This window comes from Carlito syrichta, unplaced genomic scaffold (assembly GCF_000164805.1).
Source record: "Carlito syrichta isolate Samal-C Ts95f unplaced genomic scaffold, Tarsius_syrichta-2.0.1 Scaffold301619, whole genome shotgun sequence".
In the NCBI taxonomy this organism is placed as follows: domain Eukaryota; kingdom Metazoa; phylum Chordata; class Mammalia; order Primates; family Tarsiidae; genus Carlito; species Carlito syrichta.
In genome coordinates this window covers 386406-406609 of record NW_007245715.1, presented here as the reverse complement: position 1 = coordinate 406609, position 20204 = coordinate 386406, and the positions used below count along the sequence as shown (strand labels likewise).

The following is a 20204-nucleotide window of genomic DNA, read 5'->3' as shown; positions in this document are numbered from 1 at the left end:
CTTATTAGGTTCACTTTGTTTTTTCCCTTTACCAACCCCAAATCTATTGTCTGGTTCCTTATTTTTCTGTCATAATTGCCTTCTAAATCTCCTCAACCTTAGGTTAATTTAAGAATACAATTTATATTGCCAAATACTGTTGGAAAAAAATCTGGAGCTTTAGAGATTGATGCCACTACAAATTAATGATATCTAAACTTATCGGAATCAGAAATTTTATTTGTCTCTGGTCTGTGTTCTCATCCATTCCTCTTTACTCATCATCCCCTAAGCAAACCTTGCCTTTCCTACTCTCAACAGATGTGCTTATGTTTCACCAAATATGATTCTCTACATAATTAGATAACAGATCCCCTTAACTTTCCCTTATTCCTCCTATCTCCAAACAGACTTGCCTATAGCTGAATCCACTCTCATTTACTTGAAAGGAAAAAAGATTCTTCTCTAAAGATAAGTTTTCTGTCAGTATGTTTAGGTGCTTTGACTATTCCTTTCTTCTAAAATTTAAATAACTGAACTAGCTGCTGCGTTGACAATACTTTTTCCTTGTTCATGTATAACTTTGTCTGTGAGCCTTTTTTTAATACACTCATCTCTGTTTATCTTCCCTGAGGTACCATTATCTTGTCATTCTACTTTCTGTTTGTGGGTCTTCACATCTCAGATCTTTGTTGTTAACATCAAAACCATATCTTTATTTCTAGTCCAGACCTCCCTCCTTTATTACAAAACCACATTTTTGAGTGTGAACTAGACAAGAACCTCAGTATAATCTTGTCCAAAATTTTACTAATTTTCTTTTTTTGTGTTTCCTAACTTGAATAATTATGCTGCATCCATCTGATTTTTAAGCCAGCAACTCAGATATTACTCTGAATCCCTTTCTTTTCCTTATTCCTTTTCATCCCCATCTACTTTGATTTTTTTCTAAAATTATTCCCATCGTCTCCTATTACCTCTTATTTTAATTTTAACCAGTTCTCAAGTGCATCAGACCTAATATTTATGTGACAAATATTTTGTAACACCTCCTTACTGTTGTGAAATGATAGTAAGCTACATAATTTTAATAATGTAGCTTACTGTCAATTATAATTTTAGTAATATCCTAGTTAATTAAAAGGAGAAATGTAAGAAAAACACTTTATATTTTATATGACTACATAAATGCTTAGGCATAGTGATATTTTAGAAAACAAGGAAGAATTTATTATACATTATTTTTTGTTGATATGAAAATACTTATGCACAATATTAGAAAGCAGTGAAGACCAAAACTTGTACATATACCATCGTGACTGTAATAACAAGTGTAAATTGTCACAGATGTGTGTTGTATTTGTGACTCACATACCAAGATCAGTGTGGGTGTCAATGCTTGTCAAAAATAAAAAGGAATTCTTAAAGAATAGTGTAAAAATATTAATATTTTTATGTAAAATGAAAGTAGGTTCTAGATGTTCAAAGTTATTTTACCTAGATATATATCTGGTGGGCATTTGAAGGTTTTACCACATGGAAAGATAGTTCTCTTCTCCAGACTCTTCTCATTAAGTGCCAGTAGCATTTCATTAAACAGTGAGTCAACTTAAAGTGAACCTACAAAATTCCAAAATACTCTAATTAAAAGTAGTTGGATTGTACTCTTATGCTCTGCATGGACTATTGCAGTGGTTTCCAAATTTGGCCCTGCATCAGAATCACCTGAAAAACTCTTTAAATGTGCAGCTTATTGTTCCCTGCCACAGATATTTTGTTAGCATTCTTGGGTTAGGGGCTAGGATTTCTAAGCTCCTCAAAGGATTCTTGCTGAATTATCTGGCACTGATTGAGCATTTGAGAATTAATTATTAGATTATTGTTGCCTTTTAACCAGTTTCTCTGACTTCCTTCTGAACCCCTGACCTTTTATAATCATTCTAAACAGTATCAGGTAAATTTAAGAAATATGCCTGTATTTATACCCTCATCTACTTCAGGAATCCTTTATTGGCTCTTCATATTTACTCTTGGCAGCTCCTGAGAATACTCTCCTGGAACATTAGGGTTAAAGGATATGCTTAAAAATCCGCAGGCTATCTGCAGGATAAAGTCCAAATTACTAAATTTGAATAACCAGCATTTCAAGATTTGACAGCCTATAATTTTCTACTTCTTGTGTCCAATTTATATAACAATAAAGTTCCTGGAAGAAATGATTTAAAACTTGAAACCAGTGACTTAGGTCAGTGGTTGGCAAACAATGGCCTGATGGCCAAATCCAGTTTGAAGTCTGTTTTGACAAATCAAGTTTTATTGAAACACAGCCCCTCCTGTTCATTTACATATTGTCTACATGCTACAAGGACAGAATTGAGTACCTGCAGCAGAGACCACCTGACCCGTAAAGCCTAAAGTATTTAATATCTGGCCCCTTACAGGAAACGTTTACTATTTCCTGACTTAGAAGATATTGGAAGCCTAAATTAATTGTAGTCAACATCCTTATATAATCATGACACTTATATCTGAAATCCAACATGGGCTAGGGAAAGAATATAGATTTTAGAGTCAGGCAGACCTGGTTTTGAATTTTTTTCTCAACCACTTATTTAGGTATCTGATTTTAGTGCTTTAATTTTCTCATCTATAAATTGGGACTGGAACTCTTGTAGTTAGAAACTTGAAATTAATTTGAATTAAGAGTTTTCATAATTTAGAACGTAGTTATATGCCAGAGAAAAATTCTGTCAACTCAGACGAATTTATAGTTTCTTGTTTGGTGTCACTTTATACTAATGGTAAGATGGATTTAAAGGATATCTACTTATAACCAAGTTATAAGTAAATAAATTTGTTAGATAAATTTGTTTAATACCTTCTTTGGGCTATGATTGTAAGAATATGAAACAAAATAGATAAATAGCCTATGTCAAGTACTTTATTATTTGGTAGTTCTTAGGTGAGGGTAGAGTAAAAGAGTCATCTGGGATAGTATAAAAACCCACTGCTGGCCAGGCTCGGTGGCTCAGCCTGTAATCCCAGCACTTTGGGAGGCCAAGGCGAGTGGATTACCTGAACCTGTGGGTTCGAGACCAGCCATGGCAACTTGGCACAACCTCGTCTCTACAATGAATAAAAAATTAGCCAAGAGTGATAGCCCGTGCCTGAGTTCTGGCTACTTGGAAGGCTGAGGTGGAAGGATCACCTGAGCCCAGCAGGTCAATGCTGGGCTGGCCATGAGTGTGCACTCCAGCCTGGGTGACAGAGTGAGATTCCCAACTCAAAAAAAAAAAAAAAAAAAAAAAGGAGAAAAGAAAAAGAAAAGCTATTGCCAGACTCAACTTCATTATTGATGTAATTTTATGCTTTTATCACTAGATTTTAAGCATCTTGAGACTGGGTACTGTATATTCCACTATACAAGTGAATGTAAGATTCAAATTGTATATAAACTGAGCTATCGCTCAAAACGCTGTAGAATTAAAGTGATTTTAAAAACCAACTATTGACCGGGTGCAGCGCTCAGCCTGTAATCCCTACACTTTGGGAGGCCAAGGCGAGAGGATTGCCTGATCCTGGGGGTTCCAGACCAGCCTGGGCAAATTGGTGAGACTTGTCTCTACAATAAATCACAAAAACTAGCCAGGCATGGTGGTGTGCTACTTGGAAGGCTGAGGTAGAAGGATCGCCTAAGCACAGCAGGTCGAGGCTGCAGTAGCTGTGAGCATGCCACTGCACTCCAGCCTAGGTGACAAGAGTGAGACTCCAACTCAAAAACAAAAACAGAAAAAAGAAAAAAACTACTGAGTAAATAACTTATTTTCAGATACGTGAAAGATTACTGTCAATATGTTTTCTTATCTAAAAAGTTTGGCAGTGTCACCTGATTCAGGTCTGGACTAGACCCAGAACCTAATTTTTGGTTGTCAAGTCATTTGTTCTTTTGGCCAAAATATATTTTTACTGTATATGAACATTTTTTTTAGTTAAGCCTGGCTAGTTAATTAGTTTGAGTAAGACCTTCCAAAGTGCTGGGACTGTAGGATGAGCCACTGAACCCGGCCACAAAGAACAGTTTTCGTGTAGTGATTAGAAACACAGGGTATGTGTGCATACCACTTAATTTGGAATCTTGGCTCTCTCACTTTTCTAAGATCACAAAGCTAGTTACTTAAAAATATTTCTATGCTCTAGTGACCCTTTGTATAAATAGAGGGTAACAATTTATCTCATAGGGTTGTTATATTTATTAAACTAATATTTGTAAATTTCTTAGAATATTGCTAGTACGTAGAAAGCACTTAATAAATATTGTTTATTGTGATTTCAACTACTTTTTAGCTCTTGTAAAGTTTTGTGCTGTGATAACTTGTGTTCTTTTCTTACCTCCTTGTATTTGATTGCTGGTAAGAGCCAGTTTACTAATTTTTGTAGTTTTCAGTGGGTTTTGCATAGTGAAGGGTGTTCAATATTTACTGTATCAAATCATAGGAAAATGTCAAACTCTGCAATAAGATTGTTTTTCAGAGCCTGTTTACTTAATATACATTATCTAAAGTAATTTAATACTCTTTGTATTTCAGGAATTCTAATGAATCGTTGATTGACCAGCACTATTTAACAGTTGGAATGAGTTATCAGAAATGGGCATAGCGCTTTTAGATATAACATGTAGCAGATGGATGTTACTCCATGCTGATTACTTCTTCAAGCCCCAACACCTTTTTGATTGTGTGGGATCTTTACATCTTTGAATTCAGTTACTGGCAAATAAAATAAAAGGAGTTCATGTAGTTTTTGTTCAAGCTTGAGTCACCATGAGTAGTAGTTTAGGAAAAGAAAAAGACTCTAAAGAGAAAGATCCCAAAGTACCATCAGCCAAGGAAAGAGAAAAGGAGGCAAAAGCCTCTGGAGGTTTTGGGAAAGAGAGCAAAGAAAAAGAACCTAAGACCAAAGGGAAAGATGCCAAAGATGGAAAGAAGGACTCCAGTGCTGCCCAACCAGGAGTGGCATTTTCAGTTGACAATACTATCAAAAGGCCAAATCCAGCACCTGGGACTAGGAAAAAATCCAGCAATGCAGAGGTAATCAAAGAACTCAACAAATGCCGAGAAGAGAATTCAATGCGTTTGGACTTAGCCAAGAGGTCTATACACATATTGCCATCGTCAATCAAAGAGTTGACTCAATTAACAGAACTTTATTTATACAGTAACAAATTGCAATCCCTTCCAGCAGAGGTAGGCTGTCTAGTAAATCTCATGACACTGGCTCTAAATGAAAATTCACTTACCAGTTTGCCTGACTCTCTTGATAACTTGAAGAAACTGCGGATGCTTGATTTACGGCATAATAAACTGAGAGAAATTCCTTCAGTGGTATATAGGCTAGATTCTCTCACCACTCTATACCTTCGCTTTAATCGTATAACTACTGTGGAAAAGGACATCAAAAACCTGTCAAAGCTCAGCATGCTTAGCATTCGAGAGAACAAAATCAAACAACTACCTGCTGAAATTGGTAAGCAGCCTTAGATTATTATTATTTGTTGTATTTATTATACTAAATAATTTTGAATGCTTTTCTATAGCAAAAAAAATCTTGATACTTGCCTAAAAATAGCTTATTTCTAAATTTCACCAATTTGTGGTTTACTTTATTCCATTTTTAGCAATATTAATGGTGCATGACTTGAGATTATTTTATAGACTTAAGAAAGTGAGTTAGAAAATTATGTAGTTAGACTTTTTTCCACATATACCTAATACTCTTTAATTTTCATTGGCGAATAAGTAAATTTGAAGAAGAAAAGACATTTGCTTAATTTCTAAGTTGTTGTCACCTATTTTAAAGTTTATCTCCATATAATTATATTTGATATATAGTCTGCATTTTCCCATTCTCTGACTTTTCTATCTTAATCTGAAAACTGTTGCTTTAAATTCACATCACTTTCTACCTAATTTACCATAAAAGTTTGACAAATCAGAGCCTTGTGAAACAATAGTGTCGTCAAATAAATTTATCTTGAAAGTACTTACATGTTTATTTGAAATAATCTAAGAATATAGAAAAGAAGAAAAGTCACTTGTAGTAAATGCAACACTGTGAAACACTGTTAAGTGTTCGTAGATTTCATTCCAGTCTTGTATATAAAGCTAAATTGTACTGAAACAAAGGAAATATTTTGTAAAGAATGGTAGTAAAAGAAAAAATAGGGAATACAGATATGTGAACAAGTCAGTAAAAAGTAGTTAGTTGTCAGGATATTTTTAATTATGGAAAAAATTCTGAGGTATTTGGAATATGGTAATCTATTAACATCAGTTTTGAGAAATTGATAATGGTATTGCCTTTGTGGACCCTTTAAAAAATTTTTTTTATTTTAAAGATGTGGGGTACAATTCAGATTTAGGTATACAAGTGGTCATCATACTGGTAAAGCTTGGGCCTCCCTTTGGTCCCCACTTCACCTGGTTTGAGATCAGGCACCCTTATTGATGTTATGTCTATATCAGATCCTCCCCCCCACCCCTGCCCCGGGGCTGCCAATCCCTTTCTTACTATATTATGGCAAATGTTTAGGGTCCACTTATGAGTGAGAACATGTGGTACTCAATTCTTTGTTTCTGTGATAGATCACTGTGTATGATAGACTCTAAATCGATCCAAGTTGATGCCAAGTCCATAATTTTGTTCTTCTTTATGACTGTGTAATATTCCATCATGTCTATGTATCACATTTTTTTATCCAGTCCAGTTTAGATGGGCAGCATGGTTGGTTCCAAGTTTTTGCTATTGTGAATAGTGCTACAGTAAACATGCATGTGCAGATATCTTTTTTGTGGGGTGATTTAAGTTCCTCTGGGTATATTCCTAGATGGGGAATTGCTGGGTCATATGGCAGGTCCATTTCTAGTTCTTTTAGAAATTGCCACACTGTTTTCTATAGAGGTTGAACTAGTTTGCATTCTGTGGACCCTTTTTATAAGAAATTGATTATGAAATATTTTAATGGAAGTTTTCTTTTTGTATTAAATGTAATTTATTCTGAATATAACAGATGCAATAAGTATATTGTTGCTTTTATCATTAGTTTTATAATGAGTGATAAAGGAGACTTTCTGATTATAGGCTTTACAGCTTTTCAGGGATATGATATTCTGTGGGTGTTTTAAAATGTTTTTAAGGTTTGAAAGAGCTGTGGTTAAAATCTTAAGTATGAGGTTATATTACATTTAATGCTAACTAGAACAAAATCTTAATTTTGGTTTAATTAAATGTATTTAGAAAATCCATGATAGGTTTTTTTCAAATAATGTATTGTACTTACAAACTGTGACTCGCTCAGGAGATATTAAAATATTCCCAGGAATTTCTGGTTGAAAATGCTCCATTCCATGTATTCAGATAGGAATGTGGTGGTTGAATGACTTGTTTTAGTACTAGTGTCAGTTAAAATTTGACCAGCATGTTATGGCTCATGTGGACTAGAATTACAGGCTGTTGAAAAGAAATGCTGCATTTTTATATAGAAATTATTTCCTGCCATTGTTCTTGTTTTGTGTATGTGTTATACTCAGTCCTAAAAGTTTGACTTTAATTAATAAATCTGTCTTTAAGAACTTGTTTTCATAGCAATGCTATCAAATTACCTAGGAATTAAGAACATGCATTTCTTAACTGAGGAATTATTTCATAGGATTTTAAACTTAACTTTAGTTTATTCTTGTGCATATAGATAACAGCATTTTCACTCAGAAGTGAATGTATCTTTTTAAATAGGCATATTTTTATGTGCTTATATGGTTTATGTTTGTGGCTACCTAATCTTTTGACCTTTACTACTAAATGTATAATTTAAAAAATAACCACTGGATTTGTTAATGAACTTTCTCTCACCATTAATGACATTATTAAAGTTCGTGTTTTTTTAATTTCTGTAAAAATTGTAATGTCATAAATGTTGCTTTTTTTCATTCCAAGCAGGGGCATCAGATAGAACATAAACTTCTTTTAAAAATCTAGTTTGGCTCTTTCTACCATTTTTCTGTGCCACCACAATGGAGCATCCTGGCTAATGCTCTTAAGAGCATCAACAATGCCAAAAAAGAGGCAAATGCCAAGTTCTTATTAAGCCATGCTCCAAAGTAATCATTCTACTTGTTTCTAACTGTGATGATGAAGCATGGTTACATTGGCATATTTTAAATCATTGATGATCATAGAGTTGGGAAAATTGCTATTAACCTCACAGTGATGTTAAACAAGTGTGGAATAGCCGGGCTCGGTGGCTCAGCCTGTATTCCCGCGCCTTTGGGAGGCTGAGGTGAGCGGATTGCCTGAGCCCGCAGGTTCGAGACCCCCCTTGGGCAACTTGGTGAGGCCTCATCTCTACAATAAAAATCAAAAATTAGCTGGGCATGGTGGCACGTGCCTGTAGTTCCAGCTACTTGGAAGGCTGAGGCGGCAGGATCGCTGGAACCCAGCAGGTCAAGGCTGCGGTGGCCAGGAGCGGCCACTGCACTCCAGTCTGGGTGACAGAGTGAGAGTCCAACTCAAAAAAAACACAAACAAACAAACCAAAAAAAACCAAGTGTGGAATGATCAGCTCCAAATTTGATGTGCAACTCAAAGATCTAGAAAAATGGTAGAATAATCTGCCCCCATATTGCTGTTTGGTTTTGTGGTACTGACAACCTCAGCTGACATCACAGACCATGAAGAAGCAAGACAAAAACACACAGGAGGGAAAATCCTGGGATTATTTTTCTAGAGACGTAATACATACGAATAAAATGGCTCAATGGAAAAAAATACATTATATATACATATATGTAAATTACATGTTACTTATAATGAATTATGATTTATAAGGTTTAACTTAGATATATGGATTTGGGGCAGACATGCAGAAGTCTACATTATTTCTTTATAGGGAACAAGAAAATAAAGGTGTAGTAAAAAAATAACAATAGCTATTGTTTGAGCACAATCAGTCATAATACCATGTACTGTTCTATACATGTATACTTTAAATGTATTATCTTGTTAAATTCTTATGATAACCCAGCAAAATAGGAATTTTGCCCTGTTGTACTGAGGAAGAAACTGGCAAGGTAGAGAGAAATTAGGTAGTTTACTAAAGATCATGCATCTAGGATTGGCAAAGTCAGAATTTGAACCTAGGTCTTCATTGTTTGCAGTGTACTGCCTGCACTGGTCTAGAAAAGTAGATACCACTCCCATAGATTTTGATTTAGTGGTCTCTGGTATGTCCAGCGTACCTGTACTTTTAAAGAGCAACCTGTATTATTTTATGTGCATCTGTAGTTGAAAACCATTGTAATACATGGAAGGGGAGACTATTGAAATTTAATTGAAATTGAAATAATTTACCATACAACGCGTACATTTTAAGTGTACAATTCAGTAGTTTTTAGTGTAGTCACAAAGTTGTATAACCATCACAGATAATTCTGGAAATTTTTCATCACCCCCAAAAGAAACTTTGTACCCTTAAACAGTCGCTCCTATTTTCTCCTAACTCCTGAGTCCTAGGGAAACATTAATCTCCTTTTTGTCTCTAGGTTTGTGTATTCTGGAGATTTCATATAAATAGAATCATGTAATATGTGGTCTTTTGTGACTTGTTTTTTCCAATTATAACATTTTCAAGGATCATCAAGGTTGTAGCATGTATCAGTACGTCATTCTTTTTTATTGCTGAATAGTATCCCATTATATGAATATAACATCTGTTCATCAGTTGTTGAACATTTGGATTGTTTCCACTTTTTTATGGATACAGTTGCTTAAACATTTGTGTATAAGTTTTTGTGTTTTCATTTCTTTTGGGTACATAGTTAGTAGAATTGAATCATATGGTAACTTTGTCTAACCTTTTGAGGGACGATTAGATTATTTTCCAAAGGAGCTATACAACATTTTACATTCCTACCATCAGTGTTTGAGGGTTTCAGTTTTTCCTCATTCTCAACATCATTGTTATTTTCTATGTATTTTTAAAAATATAGTTTTTTTATGGATGTAAATTGGTATTTCATTGTGGTTTTGATTGCTGATCACTATATATTTGTTTTTAATTATTAAAAGCTATCTTTTATTATAAGACGGAAATAGTTATTTTTTGTGATGCAGATATTGCTTTAGTGGTTTTTAGTTTAAACAGACATCCCAAGTTCCTGGAAAATGTTTACAAAATAAGACCTGCACATAATGATCAAGTAAAATGGAAATTTGTCATTTCCTAAAGAGTTAAACATTTTTAATGTAATTTGACTTACTGTTGAAATCCATAACAAGGAAATTTTCAATTCAAAATATATGCTAATTTTAGTTTTTTAAACTTTATTTTTGCATATTAGAGCTACATTATTTATAGATTGCTTATTAGATTTATGTTATTCATATTAGATGTTTATTCTTTGTTGTATGAATGAATACGTCACTTTCAGTCACACTATCCAGTTTGTATTCAGTATATTTAAGGAATGTAAGAAATTAGAAGTTTTTAGCTGGGTGCAATGGCGTGTGCCTATAATTCCCAACTATTCCAAGGCTAAGGCAGAAGGATCACTTGAGCCTAGGAGCTCAAGGCTGCAGTGAGCTATGCTCATGCACTCTAACCTAGGCGACAGAGCAAGACCCTACCCTGTTGCTAAGAAAAAAAAAAAAAAGAAAAGAAAAATAAGAAATTACTAGTTTTTGAAATAAGTAGCCTACTGTTTAGTTTGAATAAAATAATTTAAATTTAACCATTACATAAGGTCATACTGTGCTGTTTCCTTGATAGAGAAATATGTATGATACGATTTGATACCAGTGAGACATATTCACATGGGCAAAGACTGGTAGAAAACAATAAAAAGATACCAAACCAGAGCCAGAAATAATATATTAGAAAATAGTCAAGAAAACTCTTTGTTTGATGATATTCATTTACTTTTCTCCTCTTATAAGGCATCAACAAATACAGGTTAACTGTCTATCATTTTGGCTTAAATAGATACATTGAAACCTCAGTCATTGCTTTCCTGTACAGATCAGTGTTTTATTCTTTCTGCCATTCCTTCTTTTCCCATTTCTAATCTTGAAACAAACTCTTCACTCTGCACCAAGACAGTCAAGTAATAACGTTTTCAGAGTGAAAACAGGAAATAATCACTTTTGTCTCCTTTTCTCACTGATTGGTTCCTTTGAGTTTCTTGTTAAAAATGTGGTTTTGTGTAGTCTTTTATTCTGGATGGACTGGGGGCCATCAGGTAGTCAGTTTGAATAATAAATCTATTTATTCAGGAAACTCTGGACAATGATGTTTTAAAGGATTTTATTTTTCTGGGAAGGAAATGGTTGCTTGTTGAAACCAGAAATAAATTCCATCTTTGTCTCTTGCTACTATCCCTGAGATTTATTTTCCCTCACTGAATTAAAGGTTTAGGATTTCTTCTCTTTAAAGCTTCCATTTATTTATTATTTTTTAATGAGAAAACAGCTAAGTTGGAGTATTTTAAAAGGTCAATTCTTCCTACATTGTATGTTCAATAAAATGCTACATATTTATATAGTATACAATTTCATGTAGGACTAATGGTTAGAATAATTATTTTTGCTTAGCAAAATGATATTAATATGTTAAAGTGTATGCTTTTTGAGAACCTGGATCATTTTTCTTGGTCTAAACAACAACTCTCACAGCATTCAGTTATATGAGAAATAATCATTTTAGATATTTGTGGGATATAGTGTGATAGTTCCATACATGTATACATTGTGTAATGATCAAATCCGGGTAATTAGCATATCCCTCAACACCAGTATTTATTATTTATCTTCAAAGCACTAAAAATATCCTGGCTATTTGAAAATATACAATAAGTTATTAACTGTAGTCACTCTGTGGTGCTGTAGAATACTAGAATTTATTCTCCTACCCAACTATAATTTTGTGTTCACTAACCAACCTCTTCCCATTCCTCCCCATCCATTCTTTTCAACTTCTAGTAACGACTGTTCTACACTATACGGACTTTTTTAGCTTCCACATATGAATAAGAACATGTAGGATTTCATTCTTATTTATGGATGAATAATATTCCAATGTTATATATATACCATGTTTTCTTCATTTTTTTATCTGTTGTTAGGCACCTAGGTTGATTTCATGTCGTGGCTATTGTAAATAGTGTTGCAATAAACATGTAGTGAAAATATCTCTTCAATATACAGATTTCCTTTCCACTGGATACATACCCAGTAATGGGATTACTGGATCGTATGGGTTTTTTTTTTTAAATTTTTTTTTAGTTTTTTGAAGAAACTTTGTACTGTTTTCCATAGTGGTTGTACAAATTGATATTCTCATCAACAGTTTATAAGAGTTTTCTTTTCTCTGCCTTCCTACCAACATTTGTTATTGTTTTCTTGTCTTTTTTATAATAGCCATTCGAACTGGTGTGAGATACTATCTCGTTATCGTTTTGATTTACATTTCTCTGATGATTAGTGATGTTAAGCATTAAAAAAAAAATTCCTGTTGCATTTGTGTGTCTTCTTTTGAGAAATGTCTCTTCAGATCTTTTACCCATTTTTAAATCAGATTTTTTGTTTTTGCTGTTATTTGAATTCCTTGTACATTTTGGATATTCCTTTTCAGATGAATAGTTTGCAAATAGTTTTCTCTCATTGTGTAGGTTCTCTCTTCAGTCAGTTGATTGTTCCCTTTGCTGTGCAGAAGTTTTTTGTTTTGTCTGTTTTTGTTTTTGTTGCCTGTGCTCTTGAGGTTTTATTAAAAAATATTTGCCCAGACCAATGTCCTGAAGCATTTTCCCTAAGTTTTCTTCTAGGCGTTTCATAGTTTTGAATCTTAACATTTAAGTCTTTAACCCATTTTGATTTGATTTTTGTAGATGGTGAGAGGTAGGAGTTTAGTTTAATTCTTCTGTGTGTGGATATCCAGTTTTCTTATCACTCTTTATTGAAGAGATTGTTCTTTCTCCAATGTGTGTTCTTGGCACCTTTGTTGAAAACAGTTGGCTATAAATATGTGGAATTACTTCACAGTTCTTTATTCCATTGGTCTATGTGTCTGTTTTTATGCCAGTACCATGCCATTTTTGTTTCTATAGCTTTGAGGTGAAATAGTGTGATGCCTTCAGTTTTGTCCTTTTGGCTCAGTCATTGCTTTGACTGCTAGGGGTCTTTTGTGGTACCACATGAATTTGGGGATCTTTTTTCTCTTTTTTGAAGAATGTCATTTGTATTTTGATAGAGATTGCATTGAATCTGTAATCACTTTGGTTGGTACGGTCATTTTAACATTATTAGTTCTTTCAATCCTTGAGCGTGAGCTCTCCATTTTTTTGTGTTCTCTTCAGTTTCCTTCATCACTGTCTTACAGTTTTTATTGTAGAGCTCTTTCAATCTTGGTTAGCTTTAAGAATCACTATTTTTTTTTAACCTATTTGACTCAATAACATTTATTGAAAACAAAATCAATTGCCTACTATTCTACAAGACTGCAGTGTTACATTTTATCATGAGTCAAGTGATATATCAAACCAATATATAATAAATGTATATATAGTCGATACTTATCTGTATATAAAAATATAACAAAATCATCAACTTTTTAAAAAAGTTGAATGACCTTAGAGATTTAGTTTACCTACCTCCCATTATGTAGTTTTTCAGTGAAATTTTTAGACACTAGAAGTAGTAGGCTTCCAATAAATATGACTTGAGGTGAACTTAAATGAAACTTAATACTGTTATCTATTTTCATTATTTTGGTATTATATTACAATTTTATCATTTTTATTTATAATAATATAATTATTTTGACATTTTCAGTATTTTAGTATTGTATATTATATTTTAATATTACATCATTATAATGCGATTTCAGTATTAACTCAAATTGTAACTCGTGATTTCTGAAATTCTCCCAGGACCGCCAGGAGTGATAAAATTGCTTTCACATTCCAGGTAACATTATTTAATGCTCTCATTTGAGTGTTTTGTACAAATGCTAATGAGTAACTTGCTTTAGCAGGAAAGAGAAATCAGTAAAGAGAATTCATAGTTGTTAATAAATAACTCCTTTTGGCTGGGAGTCAGCAAGAAATCTTCAAAACAGACAAGTGAACTGTTAACTTATTTATTGTTACAAAATTATAATGTCTTTCACTAAACCACAAAAACCAGGAGAAGTTATTGTTGTTAAAGGAAGAAATACGATAACACAGAAAAATAGCACTTAAACCATTTTAGATGAACTTAATGGGATCAGAGGAGGCAATTGACTTTCCATGGCTGAGGTATGGGGAAAAAGAAGACAGTCATGTTACCAATTCAAAAAAATATTGTTTCTTATCCATGTTCTTTAATATGGCAGAAGCACTTGCTTAGAACAGCCTCTGAAGTCTTTGCTATGAAAGGGATTGCTTTTAAGACAAATTTAAATAATGTAATGGTATGAATTCCCCCCTATCTGAATCTGTTCAAACTTGTGAAACAGATATTTCCAGCCCTTTTTGATTATGTAGTTTTACAAATATATTTTAGTAAGGTTTGCTATGATTTTTATAGAACTAAACTCTGTAAAGTATCTTCGTAAGTTGAAGAGAGTTTATGTTTAGGATATAAGTTTCCTTAATGTGAGTCAAATAATAGTATAGGGAAGTTCACAGCCTATGAAACAAACCTAAACTATTCACCTACTAATCTTTGAGTGCCTACTAGGTACATTTTAAATAGGACCTTTTTATATATTACTGGATTTAATTTACTAAAACTTTGTTAAGGATCTTTGCATCTGTATTCATTGTGGATATTGATCTGTAATTTTCTTTCTCTCTTAAAATTTTGCTAGTGGTTTGGTATCTGGCTTCTTATCATGGAATGAGTTGGGATGTATTTCTTCTTCTTTTATAGTCCAGAAGAGTTTGTGTAGGATTAGTATTATTTCTTCCTTAAATATTTAGTAGAGTTTATCAGCTGTACAATCTGGGACTAGGGTTTTTTTGTTGTTGTTGTTGTAGGGTTTTCTTTCTTTCTTTGTAATTGAACTATTAATTCAGTTTATTTAATAGATACGTTGTAATTCAGGTTTTCTATTCTTGATTGAATTTTTGTAGTTTGAATCTGTCAAGGCATTTGGCTCTTTTGCACAATTTGTTGAACTTACTGGCTTAAAGTTCATAATATTTTTTGCTGTGCTTTTTTATGTTTGTAATATATATAGTGAGTGATGGTCCTCTTTAATTCATAAAATTGATAATTTGGGTTTTCTGTCTGCTTGATAAGTCTGGTTAAATGGGTATCAGTCTTATTGATCTTTTTTTAAAAGCCTGCTTTTGGCTTTGCTACTTTTTTCCATTGGTTTTATGTTTTCTGCTCTTTATTGTTTAATTCTTTATTACTTTGGATTTAATATTTTCTTCTTTGTTTTCTTAAGTTTGTAGTTTATATTGATTTTTTAAAGTCCTTTATTCTTTTCATTATATAAGTATTTATTGCTATAAATTTCCCTCAGAGTACTCATAGCAGCAGCACACACATTTTGATCAATTATGTTTTCATTGTTTAATTAAAAATATTTTCTAAATATCCCTTGTTTATTCTCTGGTCTATGGATTAATAAGCAAATCATTCAATTTCCAAGTATTTGAGAGATGTTTTCAGATTTTTTTTTTTTTTGCTTTTGATTTATAACATATGACTTGTCTTGATAAACGTTCTGAATGCGGTTGAAAAGACTATGTACTCTGCTTTTTTTTTTTTTTTTTTTTTAAAGAGCATTGTATAAATATCAGCAAGGTCAAACTGGTTAGTAACGTTATACAACCAACAGTGTTGTATGATGATTGCATTGTATATCTTTTTCCGTTCTTCTAGTTTTACATCTTTGATTCTGTATATTTTAAATGGTTTCTTATAAGCAGCATATAGTTAGGTCTTATGGTGGTTTTTTCCCCCTTTTCCTGCCTGACAACTATTTATTCCTTTTCCCATCTTCTTTCATTCCTTCTATTGGATTAAGTATGTTTTTTAAATAAAAACTTTATTTATCTAAACTCTTGGCTTATTAGTTATACATCTTTATTTCTTTTTGTGTTTCCTCTAGTGTTTATAATAAATAACTTGACACATTTTGCATTCAAATAGTATTATGCTACTTTATATATTTCCTAAGAATCTCACAACAAAAAACTTCTATTTCCCTCCTCCCATTCTTGGTGTAATTTTTGTCACATATTTTACTTCATATATTATAATTACATAATGATACATTGCTGTTGTTTTAAAGTTTAAATTATCCTTTAAAAAATCATTTCAAAAATTATTTTAAACTTGGAGGTTTTGAAACCAGTACAGAGGGTTCCCATATATCCGTCACACAGCTTCCCTTAATATTAGCATTCTATATAACCTTTATATAATGATCAGAACCAAGAATAATAGTGGTTCAATACTATTACCTAAACTTTAAATTTTATTCACTTTCACCAGTTTTTCCATGAATGTCTTTTTTCTGTTCTAGGATCCCATGTTACATTTAATAGTCATGTTATCCGTAGTCTCCTTCAATTCATGACAGTTGGAGTAATTATTATGTTCTGCTGCTTTATTTCTTAATTTTTTTATTCTCCACTCCATGCACACTACAGTGTAAGTTCCAAGAGAATAGAATTGCCTTTTTCACTGGTGAAACCTCAATAGGTACACAATAAGTGAATGAGATGAGTCACCTTAAAGATAAAGAACCTTGACTATGAATGACCTTGAAGATCCAAATGAATGACTCTTTAATGGTGAGATTTTATAAGCAGACAGTAAAGGACCTATTTGGAACAGAGACCCTCTCTCTAAGCTCTCTCAAATCACATATAGTTTCTTACTAATTTTAAAGTTCCATGAAAAACAAGCATTTGGTATATTGTAGTCTCTTTGTGTCTTCATTGTGCTTGGAAAAGAAAATGTACATGCTGGGCATGGTGGCTCATGCCTGTAATCCCAGCACTTTTTGGGGCAAAGGTGAGAGGATTGTCTGAGCCCAGGGGTTTGAGACCAGCCTGGGCAACTTGGCAAGACTTCATCTTTACAATAAATAAAAAAAATAGCCAGGCATGGTGGCATATGTCTATGGTTCCAGCTACTTGGAAGGCTGAGACGAAAGGATCACCTGAGCCCAGCAGGTGAAGGCTGTGGTGACTGTGAGTATGCCACTGCACTCCAGCATGGGTGGCAGAGTGAGATGCCAACTAAAAAAAAAAAAAAATGTACATAGTAAGAATTTTTTGTCTGAATGAATTAGTGCTCTTTAAGCAATAATTTTTTTTAAGTTTTAGAGACAGTATATTTAAATGTTTATTTAATAATGTTCTTTTGTTAGTGATGAAACCCCACAGATATGGTTTTGTCATGTATTTAATTATTCATTAAGTTTCTAATCCAAACATGGCCATATGCAAAATATTTTTAAAATAATAAAAGTGAAAGATTACTCTAAAATAAGATGTAGAACAAATGGGAAATTTATATTGTAATAACGTATACATGACATTATGCACTGGATACACAAAGAATGAATACTAATATAAAGGATAGACTTTAATTATAATGTATTAATGTTTCATCAACTGTAACAAATGTACAATGCTAATGTAAGATGTGAGTAATGGGAAACTGTGTATAGGGAAGGAGTATATGGGAATTGTCTGTATTTTTGCTGCACTTTTCCTGTAAAACTAAAGTTACTCCAAAAAAAATAACATTTATTTAAAAACACTCTTATTATCCTTACAACTACCACCACAGTCAAAGCTAAAGTCCTTACCTTAGCCTATTGTAATGTAGTAACCACAAATCTGAGAGGGATTGCGTGTAATGTTTACCTGCTCCAAAGATGTCATCTGGAGGTCTAGCAGGGAAAGACATTGAGTTATTAGAACTATGAGAAGCACTGATGGCAGCTGGTCAGTGAAAAATCTGCACCTTGAGACAGTACAGCAGGGGTCCTGGACCATGGACTGGTACCAGTCAGTGGCCTGTTAGGAACCCTGATGCACAACAGGAGGTGAGCAGCAAGCGAGCAAGTGAAACTTCATCTGTATTTACAGACGATCCCCATTGCTTGCATTACTGCCTGAGCGCTGTCTTCTGTCAGATCAGTGATGGCATTAGATCCTCAAATCATGAACCCTATTGCGAATTGCACGCATGAGAGATCTAGATTGCATGCTCCTTATGACAATATAATGCCCCATGATCTGAGTTGTAGCTGAGGCAGTGATGCTTGCACTGGGGAGCGGCAGCAAATACAGATTAATATTAACAGTGAGGTTTGACTACACACAGACCATGATAAGTCAGTTGCTTGAAGACTCATATCAAAACCCTATCTGTAAGTTTTAAGGGAGTTGATGTACTTCAATGGTACAGCTATATCTGGTGGCAGGCTTTAAGTCAGAGTCCAACACTTATTTGAGTCCATGAGTGACCCACCCATTATTTTATTTGCCACTTTCATCTGTACCTCTTTTATTTTTAATAGTGAGTTGTATAATTATTTCATTATATATTTACAATGTAATAATAAAAGAAATAAAGTACACAATAAAGGTTATACTCTTGAATTATTCCGAGGCCTTCTCTCTCGCCCCCAACATCTGTGGAAAAATGGTCTTCTACAAAACCGATTCCTGATGCCAAAAAGGTTGGGGACTGTTACAGTACAGCAAGCAGTTTTGCAATCAAGCAAGTAATTCAGATTGCTATACAGTATTTATAATTACATCAATTAAGAGTGATGCCTACGTTGCTTTAAGTGTTTGGTCACCTGCACCTTGTGACTTATTACTGGGCCATATACATATCCTTCAGAGACTTGCCTTGACCAGAGGCCTCTCCCTGATGGAGGGAAAAGAAAAAAGCCAGATATGGAGGGGAAAGAGTCTATGTCTGGCCTATACCTTATACCTACAAAACTCTAAATGAATCTGACTCCTGGCTACTTTATCTTCTTTCTCTTCCAGCCACATCATCCTTCTGTTGTGTTTCATACTCTGTTCAGTCTTTGCACTTGCTGTTCTCTCAGCCTGTAACAAACACCTTATCCTCAGATACTCTCGTTTCTTCTTCTGTCCTTTTTCTCAAATGTCACTTCATTTGGATTACTTTCTCTGTCGTTATCAACACCTCTGATCTCTCTTTTACTGCATTCATGCTTCTATGCATCTACCTTGCTTTATTTTATTTTATAACTTTTTATAGCTCTTAATACTTCCTGACATTGATTTTATGTTCATTTTATTTTTTCATTATTAAAATATAAGTTCCATGGAGTTGGGAATTTTTGTCTCTTTTTTTTCTATTATATCCCCAGCACCAAGAACAGTATTTAGAATATGGTAGGTGCTTAATAAACATTTGTAGAATGGATAAGTTCTTATTTTCTCTGTAGGCAAACCTATGTGGAAAGCCAAATTTAAAATAAAAATATTGATTAGTAAGCATGGAATATGAGTCATAAGATAATAGTGGATGATATCAATATGATAGCATGACGCATTCATTTTTACTTAACAGATACATCTGCTTCACATTCTATTTGTGGGTCAGAAAACAATATTCCATGAATGATGTGAAAGAGACTACTAGTGTTTATCTCTTAAATCTCTTTTTTATTTTTGATTCTAAAATGTACAAAAACAGAAAAATTACAAAATACACATTATAATGAAGAAAATAAAACCCACTCTTAAACCCAGCCAGAGACAAGACACTGTTAACACCTTGGTTATTATTTTTTTGATGAAATTTCTAGGCTTTTCTAGATGTAGAACCATATCATCTGCTAAGAGAGAGAACTTAACTTCCTTTTTTCCCATTTGTATACTTTTTATGTCTTTCTCTTGCCTGATTGCTCTGGCTAGGACTTCTAGTACTATATTAAATAGAAATAGTAGAACTCTTACAATCCTTTTTTTCTACACTAAAAATGTTTTATTAATTACATTAAATAGGAAATTTTGAATTAATTTTGATAATCTGAATTTTTAGGGAAATTTTTTTAAATGGTAAACTTCTCTGATATGGTTAAATCCTTTTTTATGCAACTGAAGAAAATTTAGTTTGTTTTTTTTGTGTGTGTGTTGGAGTCTCACTCTGTTGCCCAGACTGGAGTGCAGTGGCTGCTC

General features: G+C 33.3%; 1 protein-coding gene across 3 annotated transcripts in view; it reads left to right on the top strand.

Moving 5' to 3' along the window:
• The window catches only part of SHOC2 (SHOC2, leucine rich repeat scaffold protein), a 97043-nt gene that overhangs the window by 39025 nt on the left and 37814 nt on the right, over nt 1-20204 (top strand). For all 3 annotated transcript variants that reach the window (XM_008054940.2, XM_008054942.1, XM_008054941.1), the window contains exon 2: nt 4566-5502. In XM_008054940.2, the coding sequence (XP_008053131.1) occupies nt 4800-5502 (703 nt within the window). In that variant the 5' untranslated portion in view covers nt 4566-4799. The remainder of the gene's footprint in view (nt 1-4565; nt 5503-20204) is intronic.